We start from the raw sequence: 18,548 nt of genomic DNA on the forward strand, positions 1-18,548 counted from the left end.
AAATCAATCAATCAATCCAAAATTGCTTTATCATCCCTGGACATCCCTTCTCTGTCATGAAAGATCTTCAGGCATAAAAACGATTCCAACCATCTATCAGGCATTATCTTTTTTTTCTACTTTCTCCACTTCAGCTTATTTTCCTTTTATTCCAGAGTTGTTTTCTCTTCCCTTTCATTCCCATCAGTGAAGTGTGCCCAATTTTCCAATGCAGTGGTTGCAGTTCTCGAAGACAAGAAAAGAAGGACACACACAAATAAGGTTTCTTTTCTTCCTGCCAAAATGAGGAAGGTAATCAATAATTTCCCTGGCATGATGGGGCTCAATGGAATGTGTCAAACCTTAGCCAAATAAATCCAATCTACATTCCAAGTTGTGAATGCTTGTAACTTGAGCCTTCTGGGTGACGAGAATCATCATGAAGAGTGAAAGGCAACAGGAATAAATCCTACTAAAGGAATCCCAAAAGCTGAATTTATAATAGCTTAAAGTAAATCAGGAGGAGAAAAGCAACAGGAGCAGCCCAACAGACTAGAAATTCTAAATTGCTTAAATTACCCAATCGCATCTTTGTGGGTAAGGGTTCCAGCAGGCAAGGCCTTGCACACAATACAACACAACACAAGCCCGGGGTGAGATTCTACAGGTTCTCACCTATTTGCTAGAACCGGTTGTTAACATTCTAAGCAGTTCGGAGAACCGGTTGTTAGAAGAAATTACTGGCCTAATCCTGTAAGGCAGTGGCCCCCAACCTTTTTTGTGCCACGGCCCGGTACCGGCATCACAAAATGATCTGCGGCCCGGTACCGGCATCAGCACGCATGACAAGGCAAGGCGAGCCGAGCGACCGGCCAGCCAGCCAGCCGTCCCCCGCTTCTTCCCGCCACCTTCAACTCCTCCTTTGGACCTTTGTCGATGGGCTTCGGGACGGCTTCGGGACGGTCACTCGGCTCGCCTTGCCTTGGGTGCTGAAAGAATCCTCGCGCCTTAGTTTCGTTCGAAGCCGCCCCCCTCTTCGATGAAACTAAGGCGCGAGGATTCCTTCAGGACCCAAACGCCACTTTCCAACCGGAAAAGCTCACCCAGAAGCACTTTCTCATCGAAACAAGATGGCGGAGCCCAGCAAACCGGCGGCCCGGTAGAAAATGTTCCACGGACCGGTACCGGTCCGGGGCCCGGTGGTTGGGGACCCCTGCTGTAAGGAAGGCAGGAAGGAAACATTCTGGTGTCGCTTACAGAAACTGCCTCTCCATTAACTGTTATTACATTCTTGGCAAGACTAGACTTCCTATCTCAGGAACTTCTCTGGAGTTTTTTTTCTTCCTTTGCTGGTACTTTGCTTGTGTAATGTACAATGTACAATGGCACTGAAAAAAAAGTGACTTATGACCATTTTTCACACTTACAACTGCATCCCCACAGTCATGAGAGGCCAGGTGAGGAGATGCGTGCCTCGAGTTGGCCACACCCAGCCAGTCACATGACCACCAAGCCATGCCCACCAACTAAGCCACACCTACAGAACCGGTTGTTAAAAAATTTGAATCCCACCCCTGCACAAGCCCCATCCGTTTTGAACATGCTATATATAAAAAGGGGCATCATGACATTATGCCTGTTTTGACCTGATTTGTGGAAATCACTGATTCTTTCCCAATGTAATATTCTCCAGATGTGTTATAAATACAATTGCAAAACTTTAACATGTAGGTCATCAGATTAAACAAGAATGGGCTAAGAATGTTTCTTTGCTAGGTTCTCATTTGTTCTGCTTTTCTCAACTTATTTATCAGTAAGGAAACAACAGGAGAAGAAATCACATATTCTGGCAATTACAACTTCTCCAGATCTTTGTGGGATAGCCAATTCTATTTGTAAGGACCAATTCACAACATTAATTTTTATTTGACAGTTTTACCCAGTTGCAGCATGCAAAACTATTTCATGCTCTTAGATTGTAACAATAGGATGAAATACAAAAATTAGTAAGAAAATCAACCCTTACCTACGTACATTACATTAAAACTAAGCTGCTCATGTTTCTGTCCAAGGCAATTTCTGGAGGTTAACTTTACATTGTATAGGAATTGGTCATCCCACTTGAATGAACAACTCTTTGCGAACTTTGTACTACAATATGTTTTTGTAGAAGAGCTTCCAAAAAATAGCATGGGAGAGAAAAAAGACAGTATTTATTCCATTTGCAGACCAAAATAATACATTAAAGAAATTTTGATTTATTTATTCAAGATTTATTCTGAACCAAGATTTATCTCTAAGCCACTGTAAATTTCATTATATCTATTTTAGTACAGGCATACAATAACCTTAAGCAAAATGTCAAAGGTTTCCTCCATTCAAGTTAAATATGCAAATAGCTGGTTTGTTTTAACTTTCTGATAGTCACCAATCTTTTTTATCCAAGACAGATTTTGTCTCCTGGCATCAAGGTCTTCAACATCCCCAAACATTATTTTCAAAGATACCCCCCTAAATCCTGATACAACTACTCTAAGCCCCTTCCTATTATCCTTTGGGATGACTTTGACTGTCTTACTGATACTTACACATCAGACAGAATAAACTCCCTTGGACAGTGTCTCTCCAAGTAATCAGCTTTCTCTACATGTCCAGGATCCCAAGTACATCTAATATTAATCATGTCTTCGGTTTCACAGCTTAGCTTTTGGGGTTTATCAGGCTGACCTATTAAGACAAGTTCAGATTCATATGTTATTTTCTTATATATTTCATCTATACAATTCCTTACCAAACAAGTCAAGTTGTTCATCTTGTTTCCCCTCTTCCCCCCCTCCTACCACTACCACAAGAAAGGTTATCAGTACAAGCATTGGGAACAGATAGTGAATCCTGCTCCATCTTTGGCATCTTTGTCACCTTTATTCAAGGATGTTTCCAATAACCATAGTGATTATAGAGCTCTGCAGTTTGTCTGTTTTAATATAAATTTTATCAGGAATTCAGAACAGCATACACAGTGCTTCCTCATCTTGTCTTTATCCAGAATGTCAGACACAAGCAACCTGAGTCACTTATAGCTAATGTCAGCAACTACATCATCTACCACCTATGCTACAAGAGTATCACCAGACTGTTTGCCTTCCCCTGGTAATAACCAGATAAACTTTCATGGATCTTGGGGGATGACGATCAGGCTTATGCCACCAGCAGCTGCATAACGACTCCGAGCTGAGTCCTCACTTGACCCCTCCTTCCAGCCTAGCAGGCACAACAAGAACTTGGGAAATTGGTTGGTCTGAGAGACTGGCACAAATTGACCTTCTGAGCTCCTGAGCTCAGGCCAGAACAGTGATGGCTAACCTTTTCGTCATCGTGTGCCAAAATTGCTAATGTGCATGTGTGTACGTGCGCATACGTGCCTGCACCAATGCAATGCACATGTGACTCCCCCATGCCCCTGTGCATATGTGCATGATCTCACACTTTCCCTGCCCCCGTGCCCCTGTGCATGCACCCCGCCCCCTGCGCATGCATGGCAGATCAGCTGGCTGGTGGGAGCCGTGCGCTGGGGCAACGGCACGCATGCCGTAGGTTCATCATCACAGGGTTAGAACTTGAGTCTTCCTGCTCTGATTATATTATTTCCTCTCAAGAAAGTCACATATTCATCTCCTAATCAATGTTACATATGTCCTAGACTATCTACAATTATCCATATGGGTTCAGTGTTAGGAATCTGTCCACCAATTAGTTGGGTTGGCAATATATAAATCAACAATGTATGTTTGTAGCTTTAAGACAAAATCACTGTATTGATTTATACTATATTCTGATTGGTTGATTATATTGCAAATTAAGAGGGTGCTAGAGATCATAGCTTGCTCTCTCTGACATTCTGTCTCTCTGACATTCTATTGCTATCTAAGGTTCTCTGTTGTATTTATGCTGTGCTTATACTTTGATATTTTTGTTTACTGTAAATGACAAAGGCAACCGGTAAGAATACTTTGTAATTGGATATTCTTTGGACTGTAAAACGTATATGACCTGGACCGTTTATTGGACTGTGCTATTTCTTAAAGTAAACTTTAACTCAATTTAGTGTATCTGTGCGTGGCTGAATAATTATGCATAGCTACTCTCATAAACGTTTCCATGTGCATATCCTTGTTACTGAAGGGTTATTCTGTACATATCATAACACACAGCAAAGGAGAACTTTTGGTTATATGCGTCCTTCTTTCCTGGTCTTTTTCCCTTTTGGGAAAGTGAGAGAATTATCATTGATTTGTGGAGAGCAAGAAGAAAAGTCCTTTGCAGCTGCAACATCTGGTTAACTATTGCTGACCCTTGCAAAATCTAATAGGTTTAGCCCTTATTAGTGATGGATGGGAGAACACATGAAAATCCTAGGATAATGGAGTAGATTGAGAAGTAAAAAAAAAACAGAAGGCAGCAGTGAGTAGCCACTTTTCTACTGTTGCTAAGGAAAGGGCATAATTAGGAGCATTCATCCCCAACTCAAGGAAGGCTGCTACCTAAAAGTGAGAGGAGTGTTAGAAAACTAGTAGAACAGAATGGCCACCCCATTCTATACATGTCCCATTGTTTTGTATGTAAAAGGATCACAACTGCAGTATCCTGGTATTGATTCCCTAAATTTAAAGATAGGGATATGCCAGAGGTGGTATTCAACAGGTTCTGACCAGTTCTGGAGAACCGATAGCGGAAATTTTGAGTAGTTCAGAGAACTGGGAAATACCACCTCTGACTGGCCCTGCCCCCATCTATTCTCTGCCTCCCAAGTCCCAGCTGATTGGCTGGGTCTTCTTTTGTTGCCCTGCACAGGAGAAAGGGGCTGGAAGGCAGGTTAGTGGGGAAGGAATGGGATTTTGCAGTAACCTTCCCCCTGGAGTGGGGAGGGAATGAAGATTTTACAGTATCCTTCCCCTGCCATGCCCATCAAGCCAAGCCATGCCCACAGAACTGGTAGTAAAAAAATTTGAATCCCACCCCAGGAGATGCCTCATTATAGCCTGTCCTTTATTTGAAGACCAGCCCTTTGGACAAACTGGGGTTATCACTTCTTGTGATAGAGGCATAGATAGATAGCACTTCTTGTGATAGAAGGAGATGAAGGAAAGGGCACACAAATTGTGATCTTCCCAGCCCTTCCTAAAGTAGCCTCCTGCGCCATCCTCAGCAATGGAAGTCCATTCAGGTTGCTAATCCTAAGTGTTTCACCCTCTATGGAATAGGAAGAAGCAGTGTCCCTTTGCCTGGGACCGTTGCTTCCTTTATTTTGGGAAATGGGATCTCTTAGCTCTTTCTGGGCCAGATGAATTGGAAGAAAGGGGTTTTAGGTGGGCCCAAGAACCACAGAAGTAGCTGGACTAGGTGGGGTACACATCAGTATTCAATCACCCATTCAGATAGACTTGAACAACTCCATGCATGCATAATTATTTTATGTATCTTTCTTCCAACCTGCTATTTATTGGCAGCAGGGAACTGATGATCATTAGATCATCAAGCAGCTGGAATCAACTGGATTACATTTGCTTCCAAAAGCAGCCACAGGAAATTAATGATCAATCCCTTTTGGCAAGCAAAAAAAAAAAAAAAACCCAAACCCTGGTGTGTGTGTGTGTGTGTGTGTGTGTGTGTGTATGTGTGTGTGTTTTCTAGAGCTATCCATAGTCCAAGCACACTTTAGGGCATGAAATCTTTCAGTATTCAGAAAATTCAGCAAAATCTCAAGCAGTTCTAGTTCAAATAATCCTGTTCTCTCCAGCAAAGGAGAGCAACATGGGATCTCCTAATGTTACTAGATCGTAACTTCCATAATCTCTGATCACTGGCCATGTTGGCTGGGATTACCGTTAAGTGAAGTCCAGGCCCTTTGCAACACCCCCAGAATGTCCATAAAAGTAGAGGTAAAGGTTCCCCTCGCACATACGTGCTAGTTGTTTCCGGCTCTAGCGGGTGGTGCTCATCTCTTGTTACAAAGCCAAAGAGCCAGCACTGTCTGAAGATGTCTCCGTGGACATGTGGCCGGAATGACTAAATGCCAAAGGCGCACGGAGCGCTGTCACCTTCCCACCAAAGTGGTCTCTATTTTTCTACAGTATTTTTTATGTTGCTTTTGAACTGCTAGGTCGGCAGAAGGTGGACCAAGTAATGGGAGCTCACTCCGTTACGCGGTGCTAGGGATTCAATCCACCGAACTGCCAACCTTTCTGATCGACAAGCTCAGCGTCTTAGCCACTGAGCCACCACGTCCCTTTTAGAATGTCCATAGTGACAAGCAATAAGACTGAAAAATTTCTGCTTACTGGTGAGGTAGAGATACACGTGATTGACACTGCCGTTAAAACCACAAGTGAGTTGAAAGCGATGGGGGAATGAAAATTCAGGCTTTTCAGTAAATAATACTCGTTGCTGATTTGTCTTCAGTTGTTTCTCGTAAAATGTAAGACTATCTACATGTTTATTTTTCTTCGCAATGCAGCAAACTGTGATGTTGGAACCTCGCTCAAATACTTTTCTTTCAGGAAAGATGTGATCTTTTTCATTGCTGAGAACATCCGGGCCTGCACAAAAGTGACAGAGAAAAAGAAGATTGCATTTTCTTCATTTAATTATTTTATTGTTCAAAGGGATCTTTTGGACATTTTTCCTTAGAAAAATGAAAAATCTCCATTTGAGCAAAGTGCCATAATCTTCACTTGGCATTCCGGCAGTTGCCAGTCCCAGAACACCTGGAAGGGACCAGGTTGGAGAAAGCTGCCATTGTGTTAGTTGCCATTATTTGTTCTCCATATGGCCAACTGGGAGACTAAGTTGAGAGGTGGATGAACTATTCGAGGCAGAGGACGTTCATGGCAGAAATAAGACTCAAACTGCAGATATATATATATGCTATGCTACTTATCAAACCAGGAAGAAGGACTTTTGCGCTATCTTTGCCCAAATGCTGTTATGTCTAGGCCCCCAACCTTTTGGGCATCAGGGATGTAGAAGAGGTTTTTCTGTGGACTGAGGGGGTGTGGTTTTGTGTGAAGCCCACATCACATGGATGGGGCTTCAATTGTTTGCACGGCCCGATTTCTGGCATGTGGTACACTGGTGCTGGTCCATGAACTGGGGGTTGGGCCCCTTGGTCTAGGTTATTGTATGAGGATGCCGAACTGCAGCATCATGCATGAGGATCAGCTGAACTGCAGATACAGGAGCATGTACGCAGACTTACAACCAGGAGTTCTCCATGAGAGGAGAATTCGGATCAGCCCCATGTTCCTTTTCAAGCAGAGCATAAACAACACTTGATTGATTTTTTTATTATCCCAGAATACAGGTAGGTGGATTCTAGTTGAACGCTATGGGGAAAAACCTGATGGTTTCCCTATGCCCAGAATAGATGATTTATGAAATCCATTAAATGAGCCTAATCACTCATCTACCTTACGTTTAAGGATGGACTATGGGCAAATAAATGCCCCTGAAGAAAATCTCCCAGGAGAAAACAGCTTTTGTGATACTTTAAGAACTGTTGCAGCTTATTAAAATGCTCGTTGTTCTCAAGGGGCATTTCCAAACCTTCAAAAGCTGATGTTTTAGCCAGGGGAGTGGGGCATCAAATTGCTCAATGTCACCCTATATCACGGGTATCAAACTCGCAGCATCATGTGGCCATCACATGATGTATTGCAATGTTTTTCCCTTTGCAGAACTGGGGTGGGGGTGGCCTACACATGATGCATCCGGCCCACAGGCCACCAGTTTGATACCCCTGTCCCAAGTCCCTTCCTGATAACAATAAGGTAATTATTTGTGAAGAGTCCCAAAGGGTTTTTTTCAAGAAGTAACTGGACTTTGTTTTTCTTTGAAGATCTTTTGCTTCTCATCCAAGAAGATTCCTCAGCTCTGACTGGATAGTGGGGACTGGAAGGGTTTATATTCTTTGCAGACAGCTGGTCATTTGCATTCTTTACACTACTCAGGTGACCCTGAGGACACAGATAAACCTCCAAATGGGCTCAACTCATCTCTAAAAGAATGCAAATGACCAACTGTCTGCAAGGAATATAAATCCTTTAATTCTCCACCATCCAGTCAGAGCTGAAGGAGCTTCTTGGATGAGAAGTGAAACGTCTTCAAAGAAAAACCAGAAAGTTCAGTTGTCTCTTGAAAAAAGCACCTCTGGGATAACCACAACCTGGATGACTGAGAATCTCCACAGACATATTTATGAAGAGCAACAAAAAACAGGAACAGAAATTCAAGTTAGAGAAGCTGCAGAATGGAGTACAACATGCTTTTCCCTGGTAATTGGACTTTACCATCTGCTGCTACCCAGTCACTCCAGTTACTCCAAATTTGAGAAGATGCCACTTTGCTCCTTATTCTGGCTTCGTGCGTTGCACACTGCAAGGGTACCTCAGAGGTAAAACTCCACTGTTGTCTTGATTTATTGAGAACTGCTGTATAATTCACCTAAAAGTATACCATAAGAGAAGCTAATTAAAAAAAGGAACCCAAACCCATGAGACAATAAATTTTGGCTCTTTTGATTTCACTCTTTCTGTAAAAGGACAAAAGTCTGGTTACTATACACGTGAATAAAGATACGCTGGAGAACCTTGCTAGAAATTGGAATTTCTAGCATGGCTGCTCCAGCATTAAAGAAGAACTAACTCCTGATCAGAATGCGTCCCTTTTTGTGTTTTCAGAATTCAGTCAAGATGGGGTTTGCTCACTGGGCATTTGAGGTAGAAGGGTATATGCATTTTTTTTTATGATGGTTCCCGGATGCTATGAATTTTATGAGTACAATCTTGGATTCCTGGTGTAAAATTTTACGTACCGGAATGCTCACTGACTTTGGCTAGAGTGGCAGATAAAACTGGCAAATAAATGAATAAACAAATACATACATACATACATACATACATACATACATACATACATACATAGCTGATGGATGAGATGGATGGTCAGACCGACTGACAGATGTAGCAAAATTCAGAACCATTTGGGTTAGGATGCTGACCACAAAATAAGAAACAGAGCAATGCCTTGGAGTTCTTTGGCAGTTTTCTTGCTTGAAATATAACTGACATCTAAAACCAGTATTGGCTGCTTCAACAATATCTCACATGCAGCTTTGTTGACAATGTATATTTATATTTCACATATCTACCCAGCTCTTAATCATCTTCACTGCTTTACAATCAGCTGCAACTTCTTCCCAGGTATTTCCCTTAAAAGTATTAGAAGACTATATAAGTCAGCTATCACGCACCTCTCTGCTCCTTTTTTGACACACTGCCATAAAGGAGCATGTATGTTGTGACTTTGTTGGGGCTATCATTAAGCGAATGCAGCAGTCATAAAATGAATGCTGCAGTTGTTAAATGAACACTGTGATCATTAAGTAAACCCATTGTTTGCTATGATGTGGATTTACCCAAAACAGGAAGTAACTTCTGGTTGTCTGAAAAACCACAACACAGTTACGTGACTACAGGATGCTGCAAATAGTTGGAATGCACCCTTGTTGTCAAGCATTCAAAATGCAATCATGTGACCTTGGGGTTACTAATAGAATGGAATGGAATGGGGAAGGAGAAGAGAACAAGAGAAGGCATTGGAGGTCTTCTAGTCCAACCCCAATTTGGTCGTTAAATGGAGCAGTCACTAAATTGCAACTAGGTTTATGATCTGACTTCAGCTTTTCTTTGCAGAGTGGCGACAATTGGTCATCAAGTTTATTTGTCACCAACATCAGAATTTGCAGATGATTGCTAAACAAGGTGAAATGGGGACCACCTGTAATGCTATTTATCCATTAGGAAAAACTACAGAAATACAGGAACAGACATTTCTCATAACATGGGCAGGATATTCAGAAAGAATAGAGTAGACTAGACAACAGAGAATAGAGTAGGTCAGAGTTGAAAGGGACCTTGGAGGTCTTCTAGTCCAACCCTCTGCTCAAACCCTATACCAGTGGTAGCTAACCTTTTTGGTCTCCTGTGCCAAAAATTGTGTGTGCGCTGGCGCACGCACGTGTTCCAGCACCCAGGAGACAATGCGTGCCCCCTGCGCATGTGTGCGCAATCTCCCCCCCCCCATGCGCTCTCCCCTTACTTGCACTGCGCCTCACAGCTGATTTTCGGCTGCTTTGAGGCCTTTTTTGGCCTCTTGGAAGCCTCTGGGAGGCCGAAGAAGGCCTCAAACCAGCCAAAAGTCAGTTGTGAGGTGCGTACATGCGCAGGGAGGTAAGTTTGCCTGAGGCTCGCATGCCGGCACAAATGGCTTTGCGAGCCACCTGTGGCACACGTGCCATAGGTTCGCCATCACGGCCCCATTTCAGACATCCCCAATTCCTCCAAGTGTTCTTCATATGTTTTTGTCTCCAGGCCTTTAATCATCTTAATTGCTCTTCTTTGCACTTTTTCCAAAGTCTCAATTTTTTTTTTTTGTAATGTGGTGACCAAAACTGAGTGCTAGTCTCGGTCTCTCTCTCTCTCCCTCCCTCCCCCCTCTTATATAAGAATAGCAAATTCTTATTTTACTTCCTGTTTCATCTTCTCAAACTTGTTTTTTAACAGGAAAGAAGAAGTAAAAGCTTCTTAAAGAGCACTTTTGATATGTATGCATCTAGTTTGGATTTAGCTTGAACTTTAAAATTTATTTACACTAAATTGGAATTGGATTCAAGAGGAAGATGATGTAAATTCTTAAGACCTGTTTTCAGAATGATACTTACATTCAAAATAATTCTTTTGTCTTCTTCTCTTAAACGAATTTGGATATTAAAAACAATGTCTATTTTGGAATTATATGCTTCCTCACTAACATCCCATTCCAGTAGCAGTTGCTGAAGAGAATTATTTGAGTAAATCCTAAGGTTTCTTGGTTCAAACAACTGATGGCCTAATAGAAAAAAGAATAGAAAATGGAAAAAAGTAATGAGTGATCTAAGTGTTTCTCAACCCCAGCAACTTTAAAATATAAGGGTTTCAATTCCAAAAATTATCCAGCATGACTGGCTGGGATATTCCAGGCACTAAGACAACAAACATTAAATTTGTTAAGGTTAAGAAATTCTAAGATAGATGAATCTATAAAGTAGTTTCATGAAACATTTATACAGAAATAATCTGTTTCTTTATAATATTTTCCTTAATCCGAAGGTTCAATTTGCATGTTAATTTTAATTAATATGCTCTTTAGTTAAGAGCCAAGAATTTGAGGGTGAGGGCCATGAATCTGATTTATTTAGGTTGGATTCTGGTCTTTTTATCTACCCACTGGCTCAGAGTGATAAAACAGGGAGAAAAAATTAAAAGCAAGACTTAACAGTATGCATTGTGATGGAAGGGACCAACACAGAAAAATACCAACACTTACCATTATCTCCCAAATCATTCATTCATTCATTCATTCATTCATTCATTCATTCATTCATTCATTCTTTTTTATATGGCTGCCCATCTCAAATTGTTGAATCTGAGTAGCAAACAATTTTATAAAATCAATAAGAATAAAAGTGCAGTCATAATAGAAAATTAAGATGACAAAATGATAATCCATAAATTTCCCCCAGATCCACCTTTTTTTTTTTTTAACTTATTCACAGAAATTTATAGGAGAGGAGGTTGTTCTTACAGTTTTGGTCATGGCATTTATATTTAGGGTAGAGGGCTTGGCTTGATTCTGTCATCACCTTCAGATCTAATTTAGAGCTGGCTCCCACACTATTTCGTAGAATGGGAGAAGATTCTAGAATATGTTTCCTCAGAGGAAGAGGATTGAGATAAAGTTGAGCCAGAAGCACCATGGGACAACAGTCATGTCACTAAAGATTTCTGCAATATTACAGTGTAGTGAATATAGGGGATGGCCTTCAAGGACAAGAAAAAATACGCTAAACAAAGCAACAATCAGATAAACAAAACTTGAGCCAAAGCCAAGAAATGGGTTTGCACGAACGCTTCAGATAGCAGTCCTTCCTCAATTCTCATGAAGATAAAAGAGAGAGGAAAGGAAGCATATTGCAAAATTTCATTCTAATAAAAGAACTGGTGTCCAGGGTATCTGTTTCTTTGTCTGGTACCTTATAAGGTTCACATGGAGCCACTCTGGTTTTGACAGACCAAGCAAGTTCACAAGAACTTGCCCTGCACCCTGAAAGTTATCTAGACTCAAAAGTTCAACCACTTAATCATAGCAGACATGTTTAATGGAAATCCAGTATCAGAGCACTGAATTTCACAGGTCTGGGAGGCTAAGCAGAAAGCATGTGGGAGCCAGCAGCAGAACAAACTTTGCAACTACTCTTTGATGAGTCTCAATTGTGCACTGGCTACACAGCCCAGCATGGCTTATGTATTATGTTCGCTCCCATTGTTGAAAACAACTTCTTTAAAACTCATCCTTGCCGGTGAATACCTTGCTTTGTTCTATCGAGACTTTTGATTTAATTTTACCTTGTCTGCTGCTTTTCCTTTGGATAGGCCACCCAAGCAATAGTTTACTGGTCTGATCTGTTGCCTGGTCAATCGTTTATTGGATGAATACTCTATTAAGATAAGATAACCTTTATTCTCTCTCTCTTTTTTTTTTTACTGTGGGCACACTGGCACACATTAAAAATGAAATTCTGTTGCCTGCCCTCAAAAGTGTACACATACATAACACACATACAGACATACTATATACATATGTATGGATATATCAACATCCTTACATATATAATCACTGTCCATCATGCATACATAGCGGAAAGAGGAAGCTTGAGAGTTCAACAAGGTTGATGCTGTATGGAACAAAACTGTGACTGAATATGGATGTGGAGGCTTCGGATACCACGAAGCCTCCTCCTGGAAGGTAACAAGAAAAACAGATCACAAAGAGGATGTGTAACATCCCAGACAATACTGCGGACCCTGCTCTAGCATCGCTTATATGCTATGTCCTGGATAGAAGGTAGTGAACTACCAATAATACTTTCTGCCGTCCTCACCACTCTCTGCTTTGCCTTCCTGTCTGAAGCAGTAATGCTCCCAAACCAGACGGTACTGCAATATGAGAGGATGCGCTTGAGCTATAGAAAGTGGTAAGGACAGTGGAAGGAAGATATACTTTTCTCTTGTGATGCAGAAAATGCAAGTGCTATTGTGCTTGCTTCACCAGTGTCTCACTGTTGGCTGACCAAGGCAGCCTACTTGTTGGCTGCACACCCAGAAATGTGATGCTGCTAATCATCTCCATGGGTGAATCAAAGATATTGTGAAGGATACTTTCAAAGACTGTTTTATTCCATCTAGCTGTAATAGAACTTAAGTTTGCTCATCTCTAGTCAGTGGCATATTGATATCTCGTCATTTACTCTCTGGTAATCAGCCATGGTTCTAACCTACCCGAGATTTGAGGGGTGTGTGTGATCTTCTTATCCTATCCCCAGCTCAATCTAAAATGTACCCAGCCATATTCATATGCACATCATCAATCTGAGTTAATCGTAGGATCAATTAGGACTTCTTTAAGTGAGCAACCACCCTAAATTGCCTTGCACTGGGAATACTTTGTCATTTGCTACAAAGCTGCTTAAGTTGAGCATTTCCTTTAAACTCGGTTATTTTACAATTCAGGGATTTAATCGTTCCATTCAAAACACTGCTGTCTATACCTTGATTATGAACCAGTGCAAGACATAACGGTATGCAGACAAGTATCGTGCGAAATATCCAATGGGCCATCTGTTACACCCCTGAAAGATACAAGCAATAACAGAATAGAGTTCCTTTTGATCAGTCATGTTGTCCAGTTCTTCAGCAATCTCACGCTAATTTTCATACAATTTGAAATAAACATACATCAAAAAAGTTGGTGGATTTTATTCAATGGGATGGGCCATTCCTCATATATGTCTTCTTAACACATTGGGATACGAAGCTTTATATCCTGATCAGCATTATTGAAAAGTACAGAAATTGTAGCCAACTTATCTGGAGGGTATCAGGTTGGGAAAGATTTCTTTAGTATTTTTTGAATTTGCCACTTTAAGATGCGTGGACTGTGGCTGCCAGAATTCTCCAGCATCCATCACATTCATGGTTCTTGAAAATGTACTTTGGGAGTACAATCCATCAAAATCCATGGGACTATGAAAATAATTTTTTTATTGGAATATTTGTGCATAGCTCCACCTCACCCACGGACAATTCACAAAAATTCCTTTAACATATTCAAACTCACATGAAATTTTTAGTCATTATATTTAAAATACAATAGGAAAGGCCCCCAGCTGGCTGCTTAAGACTCCAGTTTTGGTGAATTAGAGTCCAACTCACTGGATTCATGAAACATCATCTGGTGTTAAAACACATATGTACTGTTGAGTAAGAGGAAAAGATAGCAAATAACTAACCTCAAAAGGGAAGGAAATGCAGCAAATGAATTGAAAGCCACATTAGCAGCAGTAATGATAATGGTTTATATAAAAGTTGTTGATAAGACAAACATCTTAACTTTTGCGTAAGCATAACCTGATGTAAAATAAAATGTCTACATTCAATTTACAAGTTGGAACCATGATCTTCCTTCCTTCCTTAATGAAGAGAACGGCACCCAAAGTTGCAAATGGACCATTACTGGCTAGGGTCCTAATTATAAATTATTTCCTCTTAAGATGGTCGTCTATATTGCTTCATTTATTGCAAACTTGATAAACCAACTTTTCTCCAAGTTTGAGCTGCACAAAATCCTGCCTTTGAGGCACCAATATGCAATCCGTGAACACTTCCATGCTATCAGAAATCTGTCAATCTTTTGGGTTTCACTAGATCAATGTTTCTCAACCTCAGCAAATGTGTGGACTTCAACACCCAGAGATCCACATCCAACATGCTGGCTAGGGAATGCTGGGAGTTGAAGTCCATAGATCTTCAAGTTGCTGAAGTAGTTGAGAAACACTACACTAGACTGCTAAAGCTAGGGATTCCCAGTGGCTCATCCCCTACCCCAGGGGGAAAGTAGGAAGCCACTCATAGGTCCCTTTTGCAAGTGGATAGTTGGTAGACACACCATTCTATTTCAACCTTTACAAAATAACACAAGGGTTAATCACCTCAATTCAGTAGATGCTACATCACAAGAGTTTTTGGGGCAACCTAAAAGAAAATTCACTCTCATATAATTTATTCAGAGAGAAGCATAGCTATTAGCAGTACTTGTTAAGGCCCCTTAATCCAAAGAATATCACCTGGATATTGAATAAAGTGAATGCATTCAGAAATACATACAAAACAAATGAGAAAATTCTGGACTCACACATTAAATAAACTCTAACTCAATTTAGTTGCTTTTGCAAAAGCATGTTCAGCAAGCCCAGCTATCAATGGTTCATTCAATAAGTCATTGTTAATTGTGCGAACCTAGTCTGAGACAACAGGGGACTGTTGAGACATAGCTGCAATGGAGCAAACTTAAAATTTAGCAACATGCCCTTGACCTAATGGAGAAGGAAATGGAGAAATTACAAGGGAAGGGAGCACACATATTTACCAGCTCCAGAAATATTATGTGATTTGAAATGATGTTCTCAGCATGGGGTTGACAGGTTGTTGTTTTGTGATTCTGGTTCAGAGAGCTCTTGAACCCTCAAATATTCCAAAACTTTTACTGGAAAAGAAAAATGCAAATAAGAAAAAAAAAGGCCAGTGACATTGTACACTGCTTAGTGGCCCTGCATAGATCAATAATAAATTTAAGAAACAAATGCAGGAAGGGAAACAAGAGAAAGAATGTGGAGGTAGACGCAAGGTTAATTGCAGATAGGAGACTAAAGAAAGACAAATGCATTTCCCCCCACAGAGAACCAGTATGAAAACTTCATGTGAGAAAATGATTAACAATAAAAATGGAATTCATTACAATAGGATGTCTGCTATGCTTTATAGCTGCAGATGTTTATTGTTGCCTCAAATGTTTATTATGTTGTTATTTAAAAAGTTAAATGGTAGTCAAGTTGGTGTGTTTTACAACATCTCTGCTTTCTCATCTAAGAGCTTATGAGATTTTGGACTGTAATTTTTAAAAAGTGGTTACTTTGAAAGGATTTTTCAATCCTACTTATCAACTTTCAGTCTTTTACCTCTACGGTGTGTGGTACACACAGAACACTCCATATATTGGAAGGCCAGGTGCTTCCTTTAAATCTTGGACAAAAATTAATTTTTTCATACTCCTTAAATCTGCTGTTGCTTTATTATTTAAACCCCTTTTCCCCCCTATTTCTTTTTTCCAGCAGGGCTCCAGGCTGACAGATGCAGAATCTATACTGAATTGCCTGATCAAAGATTCAATAATTTACCCGTTCTGCATGCCAACAGAGCTGTTGCTGGTTATGAACAAACATCATTTCTTGACTTCATTTGGACTTCGTTTATTTTACTGTATGCTCTTTTCTAATCTCTATGTAAAAAAATCTAACCATGAATCAAAATAAAATTGCTTTAAAACAGAATGTTTTCTATTGAAGATTCAACTGCCTTATATACACTGTGCTTTATATATATATAAGAAAATTAATTCAAATGACACAAATATAAAGATTTACAAGTTTATTAGTTTCTTCACTGTTTTAATTAAAGAAAATTCTAATTCTATTTCTGTTTGGAAACAGCTTCTGGATTTTTTGCTTGAAACTGAGAAAATGAAACTTTGATTTTAGCCTTTGGTGATTATGATTTTGGAATAATAGAAATCGCTTGAAATGTGAAATGTAAAGCCAAAGATTGAGGTTGTATTATTTTTATAACCTGCATTGAAGAGAAATAGAAGTCATTACTTTTTTCTTCCCTTTCTGCTATTTTCTCTTTCTTTTTCTTGTGTTTCTATGTTTTGTTTCTTCTATATTTTTGTCTTATAGTAAAACTTAAACTAAAGACGAATAAAATACATGTATTGGTTTCTTTAACATGGAGTCTGTGGGATCAAAACTATTGATTCTGGGTGAAGGAATACAGGTAACTTACATTTAGTGCAGGGGTGGGCAAACTACGGCCCGCGGGCCACATCCGGCCCGTTGGTCTGTCCAATCCGGCCCGCCCCTGAAAAAAAATTGCTGCCATTGGTCTGTCCAATCCGGCCCGCCCCTGAAAAAAAAATTGCTGGGCGTGGCGTATTGCCCTGTGCCGCGTGGCCCCCAAAGCTGCAAAACAGTGCGGAGCGATCTAGGGGTAGGAAAGAAAAGAAATTTGCAAAGGCCTCGGCTGGGAGTTCGAAATCACCTTCGAGTGCGACCTCTCCGAAGGTGAGTCCCGCCGATCCCCCTTTTTTTCCGTGGCTTCCAGGCTTAAACTTTGCAAAGGCAAAGCTTGCAGGCTGGAGCGTCTTCCCGCCGAGGAGCGGGAAGGGTTCCGCCCGGTGGGCGGGGTGGGCTGCTTGGAGCGAGCTGCTTGGAGCCACCTAAAGCTAGGACGCTGCTGGTGGAGCCTTGCCCTGCCTTGGTGCCCCGTTTCACAGCTCGGCGGTCCTGCTCGGGCAGCACTTTAAAAGCCTGCTCCCAGCACACGAGCAACTTCCCAGCAACTTTCTGCTTCGTTTTAACTCGCGGGCGCTCGTGCCTGGCCCCGAGCTGCGTGGTGGAGGGGAAGCCCGGCGGGCAGGCGGGCTGCTTGGAGGAGGCGACCCGGCGGTGCTCCGGGCTTCCCCTCCGCCGTGCAGCTCGGGGCAAGGCGTGAGCGCCCACGAGTTAAAATGAAGCCGAAAGTTGCTGGGAAGTTGCTCGGTTTCGGGCTTCCAGGGCTTTGCAAAGGCAAAGTTTGCAGGCTGGAGCGTCTTCCCGCCGAGGAGCGGGAAGGGTTCCTCCCGGCAGGCGGGGTGGGCTGCTTGAGCGGGCTGCCGTGCGGCTCGGGGCCAGGCACAGCGCCCGCGAGTTAAAGGAAGCCGAAATTGCTGGGAAGTTGCTCGGGTTTCCGGGGCTTCGGGCTTTGCAAAGGCAAAGTTTGCAGGCTGGAGCGTCTGGCCCCGAGCCGCATGGCAGCCCACTCCAAGCAGCCCGCCCCACCCGCCGGGCGGAACCCTTCCCGCTCCTCGGCGGGAAGACGCTCCAGCCTGCAAACTTTGCCTTTGCAAAGCCCTGAAGCCCCGGAAACCCGAGCAACTTCCCAGCAATTTCGGCTTCCTTTAACTCGCGGGCGCTGCGCCTGGCCCCGAGCTGCACGGCGGAGGGGAAACCCGGAGCACCACCGGGTCACCTCCTCCAAGCAGCCCGCCCGCCCACCCGCCAGGCGGAACCCTTCCGCTCCTCGGCGGGAAGACGCTCCCGCCTGCAAACTTTGCCTGTGCAAAGTTTAAGCCTGGAAGCCCGGAAACCCGAGCAACTTCCCAGCAACTTTCGGCTTCCTTTTAACTCGCGGGCACTCGCGCCTGGCCCCGAGCCGCGCAGCAGAGGGAAGCCGGCGGGCGGGCGGGCTGCTTGGAGGAGGCGACCGGCGGTGCTCCGGCAGCAGCAACAGGCAGTTCCGCCCGGGCTCCGCTCAGGTGTCCGG

The 18,548-nt window shown here is 42.2% G+C and overlaps 1 protein-coding gene across 1 annotated transcript in view; it reads right to left on the reverse strand.

Moving 5' to 3' along the window:
• The window catches only part of OSMR (oncostatin M receptor), a 40,679-nt gene extending 26,865 nt beyond the window's left edge, over positions 1-13,814 (reverse strand). The window contains exons 1-6 of the mRNA XM_026666425.2: positions 13,682-13,814; positions 10,757-10,923; positions 8,325-8,478; positions 6,318-6,575; positions 2,568-2,706; positions 2,006-2,154 (exon numbers count right to left, since the gene is read on the reverse strand). Of these exons, the coding sequence (XP_026522210.2) occupies positions 2,006-2,154; positions 2,568-2,706; positions 6,318-6,575; positions 8,325-8,478; positions 10,757-10,923; positions 13,682-13,751 (937 nt within the window). The 5' untranslated portion in view covers positions 13,752-13,814. The remainder of the gene's footprint in view (positions 1-2,005; positions 2,155-2,567; positions 2,707-6,317; positions 6,576-8,324; positions 8,479-10,756; positions 10,924-13,681) is intronic.
• Positions 13,815-18,548: the final 4,734 nt, after the last annotated feature.

This window comes from Notechis scutatus, chromosome 2 (assembly GCF_049901735.1).
Source record: "Notechis scutatus isolate UNSWTSFEM ecotype Mainland chromosome 2, rNotScu1.2, whole genome shotgun sequence".
NCBI lineage: Eukaryota > Metazoa > Chordata > Lepidosauria > Squamata > Elapidae > Notechis > Notechis scutatus.